We start from the raw sequence: 16,731 nt of genomic DNA, 5'->3' as shown, positions 1-16,731 counted from the left end.
TCAAGGCATGAAGCAGAATTTCAAGACATTTCCAGACAAGGACATTTCATATCTGTATGAACTGATATAACCAAAATCCAAGGGTTCTGCCCTTTGATTTGCCTACTCTTCCTTGTCTTCACCCATTGAATATGTCCATGTGTGGTCTGGTAGCATAGCAAAAGAAGAAAAGAACTCGCAGTTTGAGGTGGTATCTGAGGAAAAAGTCCAAAATGACCTTTGACCTATAGATGTCAAAAGGTCAAAAATGAAAGATAGATGTCAAAAGGTCAAAAATGAAAGACACAAAACACAACACCCGAATTAGTTATTTATATAACAATTAGACTTCCATTTTTATTCATATATACAATAGGTTTTCAACATATAAAACAAATCATTCTCTAATATTAAAGCATCTCATTATTCAGGTGTAGGAATACATATCTCAAATATGTACTAAATGGATTGACGTATAAAAATTGTAGGTAGAACTTAAGGATATATATTGGTAGTACTTGTCAGTACATTTGTATGTTTGGATTTCTTAAATGAGCACAATTTATGCAATGTTGAGCGGGCAGCATGATTAATTTACAAGTATACAATGTGCATTGCTTGGATGCAGAAATGGAATATGTACAAGTATTACTATCAGGTATGTCAAAGTCTTTGACGACTATTTCATACCAAGTTAATAGAAGAATTAACAATTGTTAAAAAAACCCTGACAATCTTCAACTACAATGTTAAACTCTTAATCAATATTAAAACTATCGTGTAAAATGACACTTTATCTTATACCAAAGTATATTTTTTAACAAATCTGATTTTTTCTATCTATGGGTGTTAATTTCTGTTTTTTTTCTCTACCTTTAAATCAATGGGTGATCAACTACCGACTATTTTCTTGACCTGAAAATCTATGGGTGGTCGATTTACGATTTTTTTCTCTACTTGAAAATCTATGGGCAGTCAATTTCTGATTTTTTTCTCTACCTTAAAATCTATGGGTGATCAACTACTGATTTATTCTTGACCTGAAAATCTATGGGTGGTTGATTTCCGTTTTTTTTTCTCTACCTTAAAATCTATGGGTGATCAACTACTGATTTATTCTCTACCTGAAAATCTATGGGTGGTCGATTTCCGTTTTTTTTTCTCTACCTTAAAATCTATGGGTGGTCACATTGCACAGTTCGAAACACATTTACTACTCATGAAACTGGCTGCTGTTTTGACTTCCTGATGGTATATAAAAAGGTATATGCTTTTTGGCCATCAGCCCAACCAATAGATTTCTTATACCTAAAGTGTATACACCTCATTCCATGTCAACAAGTGTCAATAATATACATATATATTATATAAATCTTTCAAAGTAAGTAAAGTTTGTAATGAACAACTACATACATTTATGTATTGTGACCAATTTTATGCACTTTCCAAAAAGGTGATGCCCTTTCTAATCATTTTCCATAATTATAGTGACAGAATTGATCCTATGTTTACATCCACTTATCAAATCTTGCACCTGTTACCAGGAAAACATATATCTGGCCTAGAATGGATCCTAGTTGTTACACATGTTACAGAAAACAATTACATTTAGCCTAGCATATAGCTAGAACTGAACCTGGTAGTTATAGGTAACAAGGAGCAATTATCTTAGTCTGGCCTTGAATTGGTTGCCACTGTAAGTACAGGTTACATGAAACAATTATCTTAGTCCGACCTAGAAAGGACCCTGGTAGTAAGTTACAAGAAACAATTATCTTTGTTTGGCCTGGCATTGGTTGTCACTGTACCAAAGGTTACAAGAAACAATTTCTTAGTCTGGCCTAGAAAGGACCCTGGTAGTAGGTTACAAGAAACAATTATCTTTGTTTGACCTGGCATTGGTTGTCACGTTTGGCCTGGCATTGGTTGTCATGGTACCAAGGTTACAAGAAACAGTTATCTTAGTCTGGCCTAGAAAGGACCCTGGTAGTAAGTTACAAGAAACAAATAAAATTTAGCTTGGCCTATATATAATGACCCTGTTAGATCTAGAATACAGTATGGTAGTCTTTATGATTTTGATGTCTTAATAAACCATTATGTGATGAAATTCCTTCGATACAATACAGGTAACATAAAGAGAACTGATTAATTATTGCACAAAGGTACAAAATGTCATCTCTGATACAACTGTAAAGGTACATCACAGAAATTTAATTAACATTAAAGTATAACTGTCAATCAAATAAAACAACTATAAGGTGTATTTAAAGTAAAAACATGGAGCGCTATGGATATGGCTTTCTCTAGCATAACAACAAAAAAGATTGAAAAATTATAGGATGTTCTTGGTAGTCAGTAGTAATACCAATTGTCTACACTGTCTGTGTCTATTTCTCATTAAAACGTCACTATTGTAATAATTTTTCTTCCACATAACAAAGACAAAACATTTTTAAAATCTTAATTGTTATGAATAAAAAAAACATTTTTTCATTTTTAAAATATATCACAAATTTAAGCTACTTCTTTAAATGTCAAACTTCTGTGCTTTCCCAGTAATATATTATTTCTAAAGCAAGCCGAAGCAGCACAAAAAAAAGGATTTGATGAAGCAATTCACAATCAGCAAGAGAATTGAAGGAACCAATCAGCACAAAGGTGGGATCAGCCAATCAGTAATATGATTTGACCAGCCAATCAGCATAGAGATTGGACCAGCCAATCAGCTTACAGGGCTATACCTCAAGTCAAAATTTCTACAAAGTAACAAATAAATAATTGGTGTTCACCAACATAATGCTATAGGATTTGTAGAGTAGGCAATTTTGTCTTCCTTTTTAATACATTTATATCTTAACATTATGCTTTGATTAAGTAAATATTTGTTTAAATGATTTTTGGTAATTTCAGATTCATGCTTCAGGAATTGAGAAAAAGCATATGTTTTAAGAAGTGTGAAAATTTAAATAACGATCAGCCATGAACATATAAAAATTGAACATCCATACATATGTTGAATTGGTAGCAATGATCTTGTTAATATGATATATATACCGGTATATATATATATAAAAAAAAAAAATTAAAATGTAAGATAAAACAATATGAACTTTTAACACGCATTATAAAAAGTTAAAAAATATCTCTCATACACACATCACACATCTAGAATAAAGATCAATTCAAAAATGATAACAAATAGCTTAAAATATGATTTAACTGAGAGTATATATATACCATTTAAGTATACACAATTTGTAGGAATTGTTATATCACATATTACATCGTATAACAAGGGGTCTTGGTTGGCAAAACTCTTGACACAAATCAAGGAAATGCATTACGTTATTGTAGTCTAAAATATACATATATATATATATATATATTCAATAACAAAACAAATCTGTTGGTATACAGGAGTTGTAATATATGAGGAGAAATTGATTGTTGTGGTTGTTGGTCGCTAAATGGTTCTAACATATATATGCATGTCCGCCAACATTCTACGAAAAACAAGCTTCACAGTCGGGAGTTCTCATCACTGTCTAAAGGCAGACCTGACAGGTGTTAAGAATTTTCTGTCTGACCTCCATTGCCCTGGTTCAAACACAAGCTAAGGGATCGGATCCTACGTAGGTATACATGTATGTATATATATATTTGTCCACACAGTTCTACTTGTGTTATAAAGTTAGACGACCACTGTCCTTTTAACTGTCAGGCAACTGAATTTTCTCAAGGCCTGGTTCCCTTTTAGTTGTCATAGCGACACATCTCTTCAGCAAGAATCTCCAGGTGTGGTGTTTAGAGATGTTTATTTCATGTTGCCGGGAGCAACACCTCTTCTAGTAATGAAGGATCTTGAGGTGTTTTTTAAGGTCAATTTTAAATTGCTCTAGTTTGAGTCCCAAGTTGTCACATTTAGAGATGTTTATTTCAAGTTGCCCGGCAACACATTTTCTTAGCAACTAAGAATCTTGGGTCAATTATAAATTGCTTAAGTTGGAGTCTCCAGATGTCACATTTACAGATGTTTATTTCAAGTTGCCCGGCAACACATTTTCTTAGTTACCCATGGTCTTGGGTCAGTTTTAAATTACGTAAGTTGAAGAAGTCAAATTTACAGATGTTTATTTCAAGTTGCCCGGCAACACATTTTCTTAGTAACCCGTGGTCTTGGGTCAATTTCAAATTGCTGCAGTTTGCACACCTACAGCAGTAAGTTAACTTCACTAATACCAAACAATGGTATCTCGTCCATGGATCACAGCACAACAGATATTGTTATCCTTCATCAAATCTCAAAACAACTGAAAAAATTCTACTAATTTTTTCATAAAGCTACAGTTCTCATAGGTCATCGATCAAATCCTTCTGGATCGACAAATGAAGATAGTTTAAATCAAGCCACATTGCACCACAAATCTCGTATCTTGGCTCCTAGCTCCCACAAAAATCTCAAGATTATCATTCAAGCTGCTGCCACAGAATCAGATTGTATCATTAGCTCGTCAGAAATTCTGTGATACATTTAAATGTCCGTGATTAATTCCGATCTATTATTGATAACATATCCTAAAGGCTAACATCCTCACAATGCTGCATTGCTTGTAAAGCTAAAACCGTTAAACACACGTTGGTCCATTGTCTTAAGCAGATCCTTGTCCGGCGGAGTCAGATTCGGCTTCTCGGTGGTAAAGTCCGAGTCAAAGTTGGAGAAGTCACTATCGCTTTTCTGAAAAGTAAAGAATTTTATCAGTAATAGATTTAAACTACCGGTATATACTCACAACTTTTTTGACCAGGTATCGATGGTCTTTTATATTCAAATCTAAATTTATTTTCATATCTAGGCAAACACTTAGATGTTGAAATTATGAAAAACAGGTATGTATGCTTTGTTTAATCATAAATTGAAAATATATAGAAGTAAAATTTGATTGAAATTGTGTTTAGTGTATAATTTATATCATATGAAGTAAAAATAAAGAATGCACCATTAAATAAATATCTTAATGATAAACATCAGGATCCTTAAAAAAAGACTGATTCAAAATTGTTTGTCTTCAATGAAAATTTGATAATTTCATTCTTTTTAATTTTCTGCAAACTTACAATCTTCGGTTTGAATGGTGGTTCCACCTGTCTGCCTTCCATGCGTTCCCAATCGATGTTTCTGAAGAATGGCTGTGATTTGATTGGCCCAGATGTACAACCGGACATGCCCATTCGCTCATTAGGTTGCCTGATGAACAGCTGTCAAAAGAAAGAAAAATAGAAATGCACCTCACTTTGCTTCTAAGTATGCTTGACTGAATGTAACATAATAGTTTGGGTCCATTGAACTTTCCTTATGACTTATTTTTTGTGAAAAGGAATCGGAGTAAGAAATCTTTTTTTAATTACTTATTCTGTGAACTACTTTACCAATTTGGTATTAATGAAAAGCTCATAACTCCGGGACAATTCGAGAAAAAGAACAAGAGGCCCATGGGGCCTGTATCGCTCACCTAGTTGGATTAGACCAAATGTCAAAATAATGTTCATGTTCAATTCGTTTTAAAGAAATAAAGAAGTCCAGACTCTCTAAGGGTCTGAAAGACCTCAAGAATTGTTTTTAGAATATCCATTCATAACTTTATGACTAGTAACAATTTAAAGGAATTGCTTCTATTTCGCGATTTAAAGGAATTATATTTATTGAGCCCCACCCCTTTGGCCCCTTGGGGGTCAGAGTCACCATTTATACAAAATCTGTTCCCCTTCCCCCAAGGATGTTTCTGACTAAATTGGGTTCAAATCCGTTCATAACTTTATGACGAGTAGCAATTTAAAGGAATTACCTCTATTTCCCCTATGGGGCCCAGCCCCTTTGGCCCCTAGGGGGTCAGAGTCACCATTTATGCAAATCTGTTCCCCTTCCCCCAAGGATGATTCTGACGGACAACGGACGCTGCACCATGACATAAGCTCACCGGACCTTCAGTCCAGGTGAGCTAAAAATTATTAGATATTTGCTCAGGAAACAAAATTTGAGCAAACCCATCCTTGAACATTTTTCAGCAAAGAATGCAGACAGCAGAAGGGAGATAACTCTGCCAGACTTAGTTATCTACATTTTATTACTTGTCTGGCTTCTTATTAGACAAAATTGACAAGAAGTAGACATTCTTCACAAGAATCTGCAAAAATGTGGATATTTCTTTGTTTAAGAATAAAATTATAACTTAAGGTCAGAGTTCAAGTGTAACTTCTCGATATTACTTTAATGCCTATGATTTTCAATTAAATGTATAAATATATTTTTCTGCCAATCACTATGTCATCACCAACGCAGAACTTCTTTGAAAAGAATTTTCTAATTCAAAGAAGATTTGACATTTACACTCAAAACTTGACAGTATGTCTAAACACATAAAATCTTTAATGTCTCAAAGTAATGACTTTCACATACCAGACTAAGGATTTGTGCTGCTTCCTTTGGCAGCCATCTTGGATAGTGTGGCGTATCATGGAGAATTGAGTGGAAGAGATCATCTTCATCGTCGCCATGGAAGGGAGACTGTCCGATCATCATCTCGTACAGCAGAACTCCGAAGGACCACCAATCAACTGATGAGTTGTAACGCCACCCTTTCAGAATCTGTAAAATTTGTACATGAAATTTTCTTCATAATTTCACATCAATTATAATATCTTAGATTATGTATTTGAAAACGTTAGATTCAAATTTTATTTCAGCTTATATCTATCCTTAAAAATGTGTTAATTGCATGTTAAACAATACAAAACAAAACATTCAGGAAGAACGAACACAGAAATTTAATTGTAAATAAAAATCAATTGAAATTGAAATAAAAGCTGTTTATCAATATACTATTTTTTTCAATACTGGTAAGATGTTTAAACTACAATTTTACTCCCAAAATCTACCTGCTGTTTTCATTTTAAATTTACTGAATCAGTAAACAAATGAAATTGTTTAGGCCTTGGTGGTTCGTCCTTGAGTTCAATTATGCAGAAAAAGGGAAGAATGACGAAACTAATTCATGTTAATGGTCACAGACAGGCAGTCCCTGGCCTGCTTTTAAAAGTTTTAATCATAATGAAAGTGGTTTCAAAGTGTTTTTATTATAATTGTAGTCTATGATGTCTCTGAAAGTCCTTTAAATCATCTTCAGAGAAACTCTATCAGTGTTTAAATTCAAGATATATTTTTAGAAATACTTTCTCTTTCCATCACCTAATATGCAGTCTATCTCAATAAACTTTTTTGAAAAGACTCATCCAATTAAAACACAATGACACTGAGATATATAGTGTCGCCAACCCACAGCAATCAAACGTCTGGCTGTAGCCTTCAACATCAAGGTTGAAAAGATGTTTGAAAAGGTCACCAAGTTCTAAGCTCTTTAATAAATTTTATTGTCACAATTTCGAATTACTGATGAGAATTTAGTCATTCATTAAGATATCCATTCCTATTAGGAATTAAAATTCTTTCAAATGCTTAACGCTGACAGTTTTGGTTGGTGAAATTCTTTTGCGTGCGATTTACCTCAGGAGCGATGTAATCTGGTGTACCGCAGAAGGTTGTGGCCTTGTTATCGTTGAAGATGGCCTCTTTACACATACCAAAGTCAGCAATTTTGATGTGGCCATCGCGATCTAACATAACATTATCTAGTTTCAAATCTCTGAAATAGATAAAGAAAAGGAAATCCTAATTTATTTCTGATGAAAACCCATTCTTTTTAGTCTGAAAAAGGATACAAAAAGTCAAATGTCCCCATGTCTCTGAGCTTATAATCCGATAAACAGGTCATATACAATAAAAAAAACCACTTAAAACTCAGCTGAAATGTTGAACCAGCAGTTTCTCTCTGGCAGATTTATTTTTATTGGAACTTACTTGAACAATTTACATATCAAATGATTCATTTTTTGACAACTGAAGTCTTTTGTGTTGATCAATGTAAACATGTACATGTTTTGCGTAAACTAGATGGCTCTTCGTCCCAGCATGACACCATTACAATAAATCAATATTTATGAGGTTGTACATTACAATATATGTAATCTCTCTGATGGTTGTTGTTATCTACAGATTTTTTATTATCGCGGAACAAGTTTACCCACCTGTACACTATGCCCTGTGAATGCAAATATTGAAGTCCGCTCACAATTTCTGCTGCATAAAATCTGAAAAAAAAAAAAAATCAAAAAAATCTGAATCAGTTATATCAACTATGCAAAGAAAGTTATTTTGGTATTAATTATATCCTATGTAAGATTTTAAATACAGGTTGGAGCAATTATCCAAAAAATACTCCATATTCTTCTGTATCCCATTAGCTAAGTCAGAAAACCTCTATAAACTCCTAAATATCAGCCCCCTTAGCTATTGCTAAGTTGCAATTCTAAAATTTGGGGAGGGCTTATTTTTTTACAATATTTTTACTACCGTTATCAAATTAAGATTCTGTAAAATTAAAGAAAGGGCTTATTTGTGAATAAATACGGTATATAAATTTTTTTTTACAGAATTTTTGGTACATGTACTATACTTACTGAGCTCTAGGGATATCAAACTTTCCGGACACTTGTATATGGAACATCAAGTCTCCGCCATTTAGGTACTCCATCACAAAAAACAGATGGCTCTGGAGAGACAGAAATACAATGTAAAGCTATAGATACAGGTGACAAACTTTTTAAATTTTAATGTAAAATATGATCAGCACAATGACAGGTTAGACAAGCACATGACTGCACCAAATCATCTTAAAATCACTCTGTTCCAGTAATTTTTGTAAATTTATTTTTCAGTGGAGTCCAGAACACCATTTCTAAAACAAGAGGCCCAGAAGACCTGTATCGCTCACCTGGTTTCATGAGATTCCTTTTATGGTAACTTATGTACTTGTCGTTACTGCATAAAATCATCGTAAAAAAACATCACCTAGTTGCAGTGATTTTTGTAGATTTATTCCAGAACATTATTTCTAAAATTTTGATGTCCTAATAACGAGAGATATTGTGAAAACTCATTAAAATTTAATTTGATAGATCCCCACTGAAAAGTCATTTAATATCCATTTCCCAAAAATTTGTTCAGTGTTAACAGACAACAGAGCTAGAGGGGTGATTAGTTATTGGTAACAGCTTTTTACCAGCCATCATATGTAAATCATCGTCAGACATATAGGGCCAGCTATTATTCTATAACTAGTGCAACATAATCAAACTGGACAGACTGATGGATGGACAGATATCAGGAAGATGGACAGATGGATGAACAGGTATCGGTTAGATGGATGGAGATGGATTGACAGATATGAGGTAGATGGATGGATAGATGGATGGAAAAATAGATGGACAGATATCGGTTAGATGGATGGAGATGGATGGACAGATATGAGGTAGATGGATGGACAGATGGATGGAAAAATAGATGGACAGATATCGGTTAGATGGATGGAGATGGATGGACAGACTGATGGATGGACAGATATGAGGCAGATGAATGGACAGATGGATGGATGGATAGACATGGATGGGTGGATATATATATATATATATACAGACAAATGGTTAAAGATGGATAGACAGAAAAGGCAACCACCTAAAGCCGTTTCAAATATGTAGCAGGGACATGAACACATTGTCCTGAACAATTAACTTTTAGGTGAAATTAGAATAATATCAGTCTATTTTACCTATAATAAATTGAAACTATGCAGACTGTAAAGATCAAACACATTTTTAAATCTTAGGTATCATACCACAATTCTATAAACATTGCATTTATTTCTGACAAATCCTAAAGTCCTTCAAAGAAGCAAATAGCTCTCGCAAACACAAGAGAGTTCTAAATCGGCTGTGATCTATAGCAATTCTGTTAACAGACAATTTTAGCTCGCAGAAAACCTCATTTCCGATTCCATTGGTCATCTGCTATATAATAACGCCATCCATGTGTGTATCTTTACTCCTGGAAGGTACAATTATACCTCTGGGTAATAAAACATGATATTATCTAAAATCTATCAAAAGATAAAGATTGCTTGGACATAAACAGACATTAAGTTCCATGCAGGTTCATTGACAAGAACCCATCAACACACAACTCTCCATAAAGGTCAGACCTCAGACATAAATGCCAAAATTCATTTTCTATATCAGCACCAAGTGAATATTAATTATTTTCTTAAATTATCTTTTGCCAGTATGAATATAATCCCAATCATCTTCCATTAAATTCCTGATTATAATGTATACACCAGGACAAGCATCCAGCATGATTGTCAATAATTTGATCATATTGGACAATATTTCAAACTTTTAATATTAAATTGTTTTTAAATCATCATTGCCAGAGTGGTTTTTGTTTGTAAAATCTAATACTTGAATCATATCTATCTAGCTGTGTGTGTGTGTTTTTTTTTCTAAGTTTATCGCCCCAGCAAAAGCCAGGGTCATTTTCAGATGAGCTCTCCTTGTAGTAGTTGGTGACTACCTCACTGAACAATATACGGAAGGCCTGATGCATGCCATCCAAAGCATTGAGGGTTAAGTGTCTTGCCCAAGGACACACCATGACATCACAGACTGCCCATCACCCAGCTTCCCAAGAAACACAAACCGACAGGGGTAGCAAGTATCAAACCATGCACCTCAGATCTTCACCTGAGGTTATGTAAAATGCAACATAGAAATGATTGGGCTGTCAAGCAGGCATGAGGTTACTGCTGAATAAATATGGTAGTCTAAGCAAAGAGGACTCTTGTATTGGGAAACATAAAGAAATTTAAGTTTGTATAACATGACCCTGGTGATATTTCCTTGTGTATTGTTTGAAAAGGAAGTGTCCTGGTTTTACTTATATGAAACAGATTATAAAGACCAATGAACAAGGAAATGTACTAGTTTTACTTATATGAAACAGATTATAAAGACCAATAAACAAGGTAGTGTACTAGTTTTACTTATATGAAACAGATTATAAAGACCAATAAACAAGGAAGTGTACTAGTTTTACTTATGTGAAACAGATTATGACCAAGGAAGTGTTTTGAAGGAATTTGTGGTCTCTATCAGTTATCTTTGTGCCGCTTTACATCAGATAAGACGGACATGCATACTGTAAAAGTTCAAGGAGAAGTAGTGTGCAGCCAGCTGTGTGCTAAAGGTAAATTCCCCCTAGCCGGAAGCTAGAAGGCGACCATACAACTATGTACAGCATTTACAATTAAAACCCGGCCTGCTACACTACTCCCTCCCTCAAACGTGTTCGCCCCCGAACACACCAACCCAGGTTCTATCTCCAAGGAAGCCTCTTGCTTTCACTTTAGGTAGTCTGCGGCACCAATGTAAAAGTTCTAGGAGTAGTAGTGTGCAGCCAGCCAGGATCGAACCTGCGACCCTCGGCTTACTGGTCCGCCACTCTACCAACTGAGCTAAAGGGAAATTCCCCCTGTCCGGAAGCTAGAAGGCGACCAAACAACTATGTACAGTATTTACAATTAAAACCCGGCCTGCTACACATGACAAATATGGAATATTTCCATGATATAGTGTAGGGGAAATGCCTGTATCTCTACGATTTGGGCCTGAGGTCATAATACATCGGGTCACAGTGACCTAGTTTTTATATGGGACACCTAATCACCTCGAAATTAACCTGGCTTGCGAAATTTGGTAAATCCAGGTCAATGCTAATGGATGTGATGAAGGGGTAATTATTTACTGCCATTTGGAAGATGCTATGTAGATGGTGAGGCAGGGGTGATTACTATCTGTGGTTTGGAAGGTGCTATGTAGATGGGTGAGGTAGGGGTGATTACTTACTGTGGATTGGAAGGTGCTATGTAGATGGGCGAGGTAGGGGTGATTACTTACTGTGGTTTGGAAGGTGCTATGTAGATGGGCGAGGTAGGGGTGATTACTTACTGTGGTTTGGAAGGTGCTATGTAGATGGGCGAGGTAGGGGTGATTACTTACTGCAGTTTGGAAGGTGCTATGTAGATGGTGAGGTAGGGGTGATTACTTACTGCAGTTTGGAAGGTGCTATGTAGATGGGCGAGGCAGGGGTGATTACTTATTGCAGATTGGAAGGTGCTATGTAGATGGGGGAGGTAGGGGTGATTACTTACTGCAGTTTGGAAGGTGCTATGTAGATGGGCGAGGTAGGGGTGATTACTTATTGCAGATTGGAAGGTGCTATGTAGATGGGGGAGGTAGGGGTGATTACTTACTGCAGTTTGGAAGGTGCTATGTAGATGGGCGAGGTAGGGGTGATTACTTACTGTGGTTTGGAAGGTGCTATGTAGATGGGCGAGGTAGGGGTGATTACTTACTGCAGTTTGGAAGGTGCTATGTAGATGGTGAGGTAGGGGTGATTACTTACTGCAGTTTGGAAGGTGCTATGTAGATGGGCGAGGTAGGGGTGATTACTTATTGCAGATTGGAAGGTGCTATGTAGATGGGGGAGGTAGGGGTGATTACTTACTGCAGTTTGGAAGGTGCTATGTAGATGGGCGAGGTAGGGGTGATTACTTACTGCAGTTTGGAAGGTGCTATGTAGATGGGTGAGGTATGGGTGATTACTTACTGTGGTTTGGAAGGTGCTATGTAGATGGGCGAGGTAGGGGTGATTACTTACTGCAGTTTGGAAGGTGCTATGTAGATGGTGAGGTAGGGGTGATTACTTACTGTGGTTTGGAAGGTGCTATGTAGATGGGTGAGGTAGGGGTGATTACTTACTGCCGTTTGGAAGGTGCTATGTAGATGGATGAGGTAGGGGTGATTACTTACTGCCGTTTGGAAGGTGCTATGTAGATGGGTGAGGTAGGGGTGATTACAACCAAGAGCCAGGACTCTTTTCTCTATCAGGGTACATTCCACGTCATCATCCTCCAAAACCACGTCCTTCTTTAGAACCTTGATTGCGAAGTATTTCTTCTGGCCTTTCAGCTCGGCTAACATCACCTGTTAGACAATGAACAATTTTGCTCATAAATTCATCGTTTTATCAATTCTACTTAAACAAGAAATGCATTGAAACTTTCAAAACATGATATACCTAAATTACAAATCAACATCAATATACATTTACACCATGATAAAATTATAGACAAAAGACAATATATTAGCACAAGTTGAGAGTTGGACAGAGTTGTGCCAAAAATGAATTGAACTGCATCATACAGTTGTTTTGTCATTGTAGGCCTTGTCAATGATGTTAGGGACACCATACAGCTGTTTTGTCCTTCTAGGACTGGTTAATGATGTACGGGACATCATACAGTTGTTTTGTCATTGTAGGCCTTGTCAATGATGTAAGGGACATCATACAGCTGTTTGGTCCTTCTAGGACTGGTCAATGATGTAAGGGACATCATACAGCTGTTTTGTCCCTCTAGGACTGGTCAATGATGTAAGGGACACCATACAGCTGTTTTGTCCCTCTAGGACTGGTTAATGATGTAAGGGACATCATACAGCTGTTTGGTCCTTCTAGGACTCTTCAGTGATGTTAGTGACATCATACAGCTATTTCGTCCTTGTTGGACTTGTCAGTGATGTTATAAGGACATCATACAGCTTTTTGTCCTTCTAGGACTCGTCAGTGATGTTAGGAACATCATACAGCTGTTTCGTCCTTGTAGGACTCGTCAGTGATATTAGGGATATCATACATCTGTTTTGTCCTTCTAGAACTTGTCAATAATGTTAGGGACATCATACAGCTGTTGGTCCTTCTAGGACTCGTCAGTGATGTTAGGGATATCATACAGCTGTTTTGTCCTTCGAAGACTTGTCAATAATGTTAGGGACATCATACAGCTGTTGGTCCTTCTAGGACTCGTCAGTGATGTTAGGGACATCATACAGCTGTTTTGTCCTTCGAAGACTTGTCAATAATGTTAGGGACATCATACAGCTGTCTTGTCCTTCTAGGACTCGTCAGTGATGTTAGGGACATCAACAGCTGTTTTGTCCTTCTAGGACTTGTCAGTGATGTTAGGGATATCATACAGCTGTTTTGTCCTTCTAGGACTCGTCAGTGATGTTAGTGACATCATACAGCTGTTTTGTCCTTCTAGGACTCGTCAGTGATGTTAGGGACATCACACAGCTGTTTTGTCCTTCTAGGACTCGTCAGTGATGTTAGTGACATCATACAGCTGTTTTGTCCTTCGAAGACTTGTCAATAATGTTAGGGACATCACACAGCTGTTTTGTCCTTCTAGGACTCGTCAATGATGTTAGGGATATCATACAGCTGTTTTGTCCTTCTAGGACTCGTCAGTGATGTTAGTGACATCATACAGCTGTTTTGTCCTTCTAGGACTCGTCAGTGATGTTAGTGACATCATACAGCTGTTTTGTCCTTCTAGGACTCGTCAGTGATGTTAGGGACATCATACAGCTGTTTTGTCCTTCTAGGACTCGTCAATGATGTTAGGGATATCATACAGCTGTTTTGTCCTTCTAGGACTCGTCAGTGATGTTAGGGACATCATACAGCTGTTTTGTCCTTCTAGGACTCGTCAGTGATGTTAGTGACATCATACAGCTGTTTTGTCCTTCTAGGACTCGTCAGTCATGTTAGGGACATCATACAACTGTTATCCATAAAATAAATGTAAGCTTTTTGTTGCTTAAATTAAACCAAAATTCCAAAGTGTAATTTAGAATGTCTCTTGCAGAATAATTCAGAATCAAAGAATTCTGTGAACATTCAAATTAAACTTTCACTAGAATCGAGAGACCGTCAGAATATTTGTCTAATTACAATTTGAGGTCCATCAGTCATGCTTCACTAATTGTTCCAATCTCGATAATGGGCTATCTGTAGTAGCTTCTTCATTAAGAGAGACTGGCAAATCGAAAGAGTCTCTGATCTCTCTCTTAATGTTAATCACGCCCCTCTCCTCTCGATTGAGATCCCATTGAAGTTTTCCTAGTAATGATTGCGACATAATCATTCTCAGAGACGTTAAGAAAATGTCAAGTCATCAAAATCATTTCAGCTGGTCTAGGAAAATTTTTCTAGTAATGATTATGACACAATCATTTTCAGAGACGTTATGAAAATGTCAAGTCATCAAAATCCTTTTGGGCTGGTCTAAGCAAACGTGTTAGTAGTTATATATTTACACCAAGTAGTTTTTTGTTCTCTAGCTTGTAAAGAAATTATGTGCAATCCTTGCCATCATGAATTGAAATGACAGTGCTTTTTATAATCCCGACAAATTTTGAATAGAAACAGAATTTTGTTTTGTTTTTGTTTTTTTTTGCTAGAAACCAGCTACCAAGTGATACAACAAGTATGAAATATGCTTAATGACAATTGATTACTGTTAAAAACTTTTAAACTTTTTTTTTTTTTTGCTAGATATAATTTTGCTTATATATCAAAAGATATACAATTATACATTCAGATTTTTTGGAATGTTTCCAAAAGGAAATTAACTACAACAACCAAAAAAATTTAATTATTCATTTCTTTTCTTTTAGAAATGTATTTTGCATTATTTCTACAAGAAATGTATCCTGGACAACAAGGAATATTTCTGTAAATTCGGCAAGATTCAATGTCTTTAATGTCCATGTCATTTGAAGAACCATCTGGGTATATAGGGAAAGTTATTCTACAAAAGAGGTACAGTATATAGATGATTTCCATTACCTTTCCAAAACTGCCTTTGCCAAGAACTTTGAGGAAAGTGAATTCTCCTGGGGTGAACTTTCTCTTGGGGGTGCCAGCCCTGGGGGGCGGGTCCAATGGTGGCCCCCCACTCTTGTCCCATATTTTCTCATAGCTGGGACTATCTTCATCGGAGCTGTCTTCTTGAATTAACTGTCACGGGAAAAAACAGAAATAAACATATTTAAATAAATATAAAATAATCTGTGTCACTAGAAAGCTTGTACACAAAATCAGTGTCAATGGAAAGGTTTTATACATAATCATTGTCAATGGAAAGCTTGTATACCGAGTCAGTGTTAATGAAAAGCTTGCTGTGGTACTCTTTATATTAAACCTGTCAAACTTTATCATTATGACAATTACATGTTCAATTAATGTCACAATATTTTGACAATTTTAGCCATGTTGTTAAATCCAGATAAATATTCTGTTCAAAAATTTTTGGCTAACATTTTATTTCAATGCTGTAAATGGCAAAGTTTAAGTAATACTCTTCAACATTAAGTACAAAACACATTCATATACAAAATTTAAATGTACATCCAAATTACTGTTCATGGTAAAATATACCATCCGATATTTTATTTAATTTTAATTTTATAAATATAACACCAATTTGTATATATATAACATAAAAAAACAACCACTGAAAAATTAATTAAGATTCATAATTTTTTTTTTAATGAGATGGATTTTTGTCCTCTTAAAGATGCAGGCTATTTTCTAGATTCATCAGGTGTATATTTTAAATAGGGAGATATTTGTTTTGTGTTGAGGAGCAGGTTTTGGATTGGGCAATCATTCCTTGTTTCTAGCAGGTGTTAATATCAGGTATATAAATCCAGCATGAGTCGAGAAGGGCACAATTTTACAGTAGATATTCTAACAGGATTTCCTGTTTGACCATATCAGTGTGGTCTGCAGACACATGCTCAGTTACAGCCAGGTTTATATGCTGTGTCTAAGATACAACAACTTACTAGTTAGGCAAGAATGTATTTCGTTATTTATGTGGAAGAGTATGTGTGAAT

The 16,731-nt window shown here is 35.7% G+C and overlaps 1 protein-coding gene and 1 long non-coding RNA gene across 8 annotated transcripts in view; one reads left to right on the top strand and one right to left on the bottom strand.

Moving 5' to 3' along the window:
• Positions 1–303: 303 nt before the first annotated feature.
• LOC117330925 (protein kinase C delta type-like) overlaps positions 304–16,731 on the bottom strand; it is a 113,762-nt gene continuing 97,334 nt past the window's right edge. For all 6 annotated transcript variants that reach the window (XM_033889489.1, XM_033889494.1, XM_033889490.1 and 3 more), the window contains 8 exons: positions 15,680–15,850; positions 12,799–12,972; positions 8,554–8,645; positions 8,122–8,184; positions 7,541–7,679; positions 6,437–6,625; positions 5,098–5,238; positions 304–4,717 (listed from right to left, as the gene is read on the bottom strand). In XM_033889489.1, coding sequence (XP_033745380.1) covers positions 4,574–4,717; positions 5,098–5,238; positions 6,437–6,625; positions 7,541–7,679; positions 8,122–8,184; positions 8,554–8,645; positions 12,799–12,972; positions 15,680–15,850 — 1,113 coding nt within the window. In that variant the 3' untranslated portion in view covers positions 304–4,573. The remainder of the gene's footprint in view (positions 4,718–5,097; positions 5,239–6,436; positions 6,626–7,540; positions 7,680–8,121; positions 8,185–8,553; positions 8,646–12,798; positions 12,973–15,679; positions 15,851–16,731) is intronic.
• On the top strand, positions 11,812–12,687 carry LOC117330927. Of its 2 annotated transcripts, none has more exons than XR_004533421.1 (3): positions 11,812–11,916; positions 12,171–12,323; positions 12,374–12,687. It is a non-coding gene; the product is annotated as an uncharacterized LOC117330927 (long non-coding RNA). The 2 variants fall into 2 exon arrangements; XR_004533420.1 differs by having other exon boundaries at positions 12,120–12,323.

The sequence above is a fragment of the Pecten maximus genome, chromosome 7 (assembly GCF_902652985.1).
Source record: "Pecten maximus chromosome 7, xPecMax1.1, whole genome shotgun sequence".
NCBI classification, from domain to species: Eukaryota; Metazoa; Mollusca; class Bivalvia; order Pectinida; family Pectinidae; genus Pecten; species Pecten maximus.
This window is presented reverse-complemented; position numbering and strand designations above follow the sequence as displayed.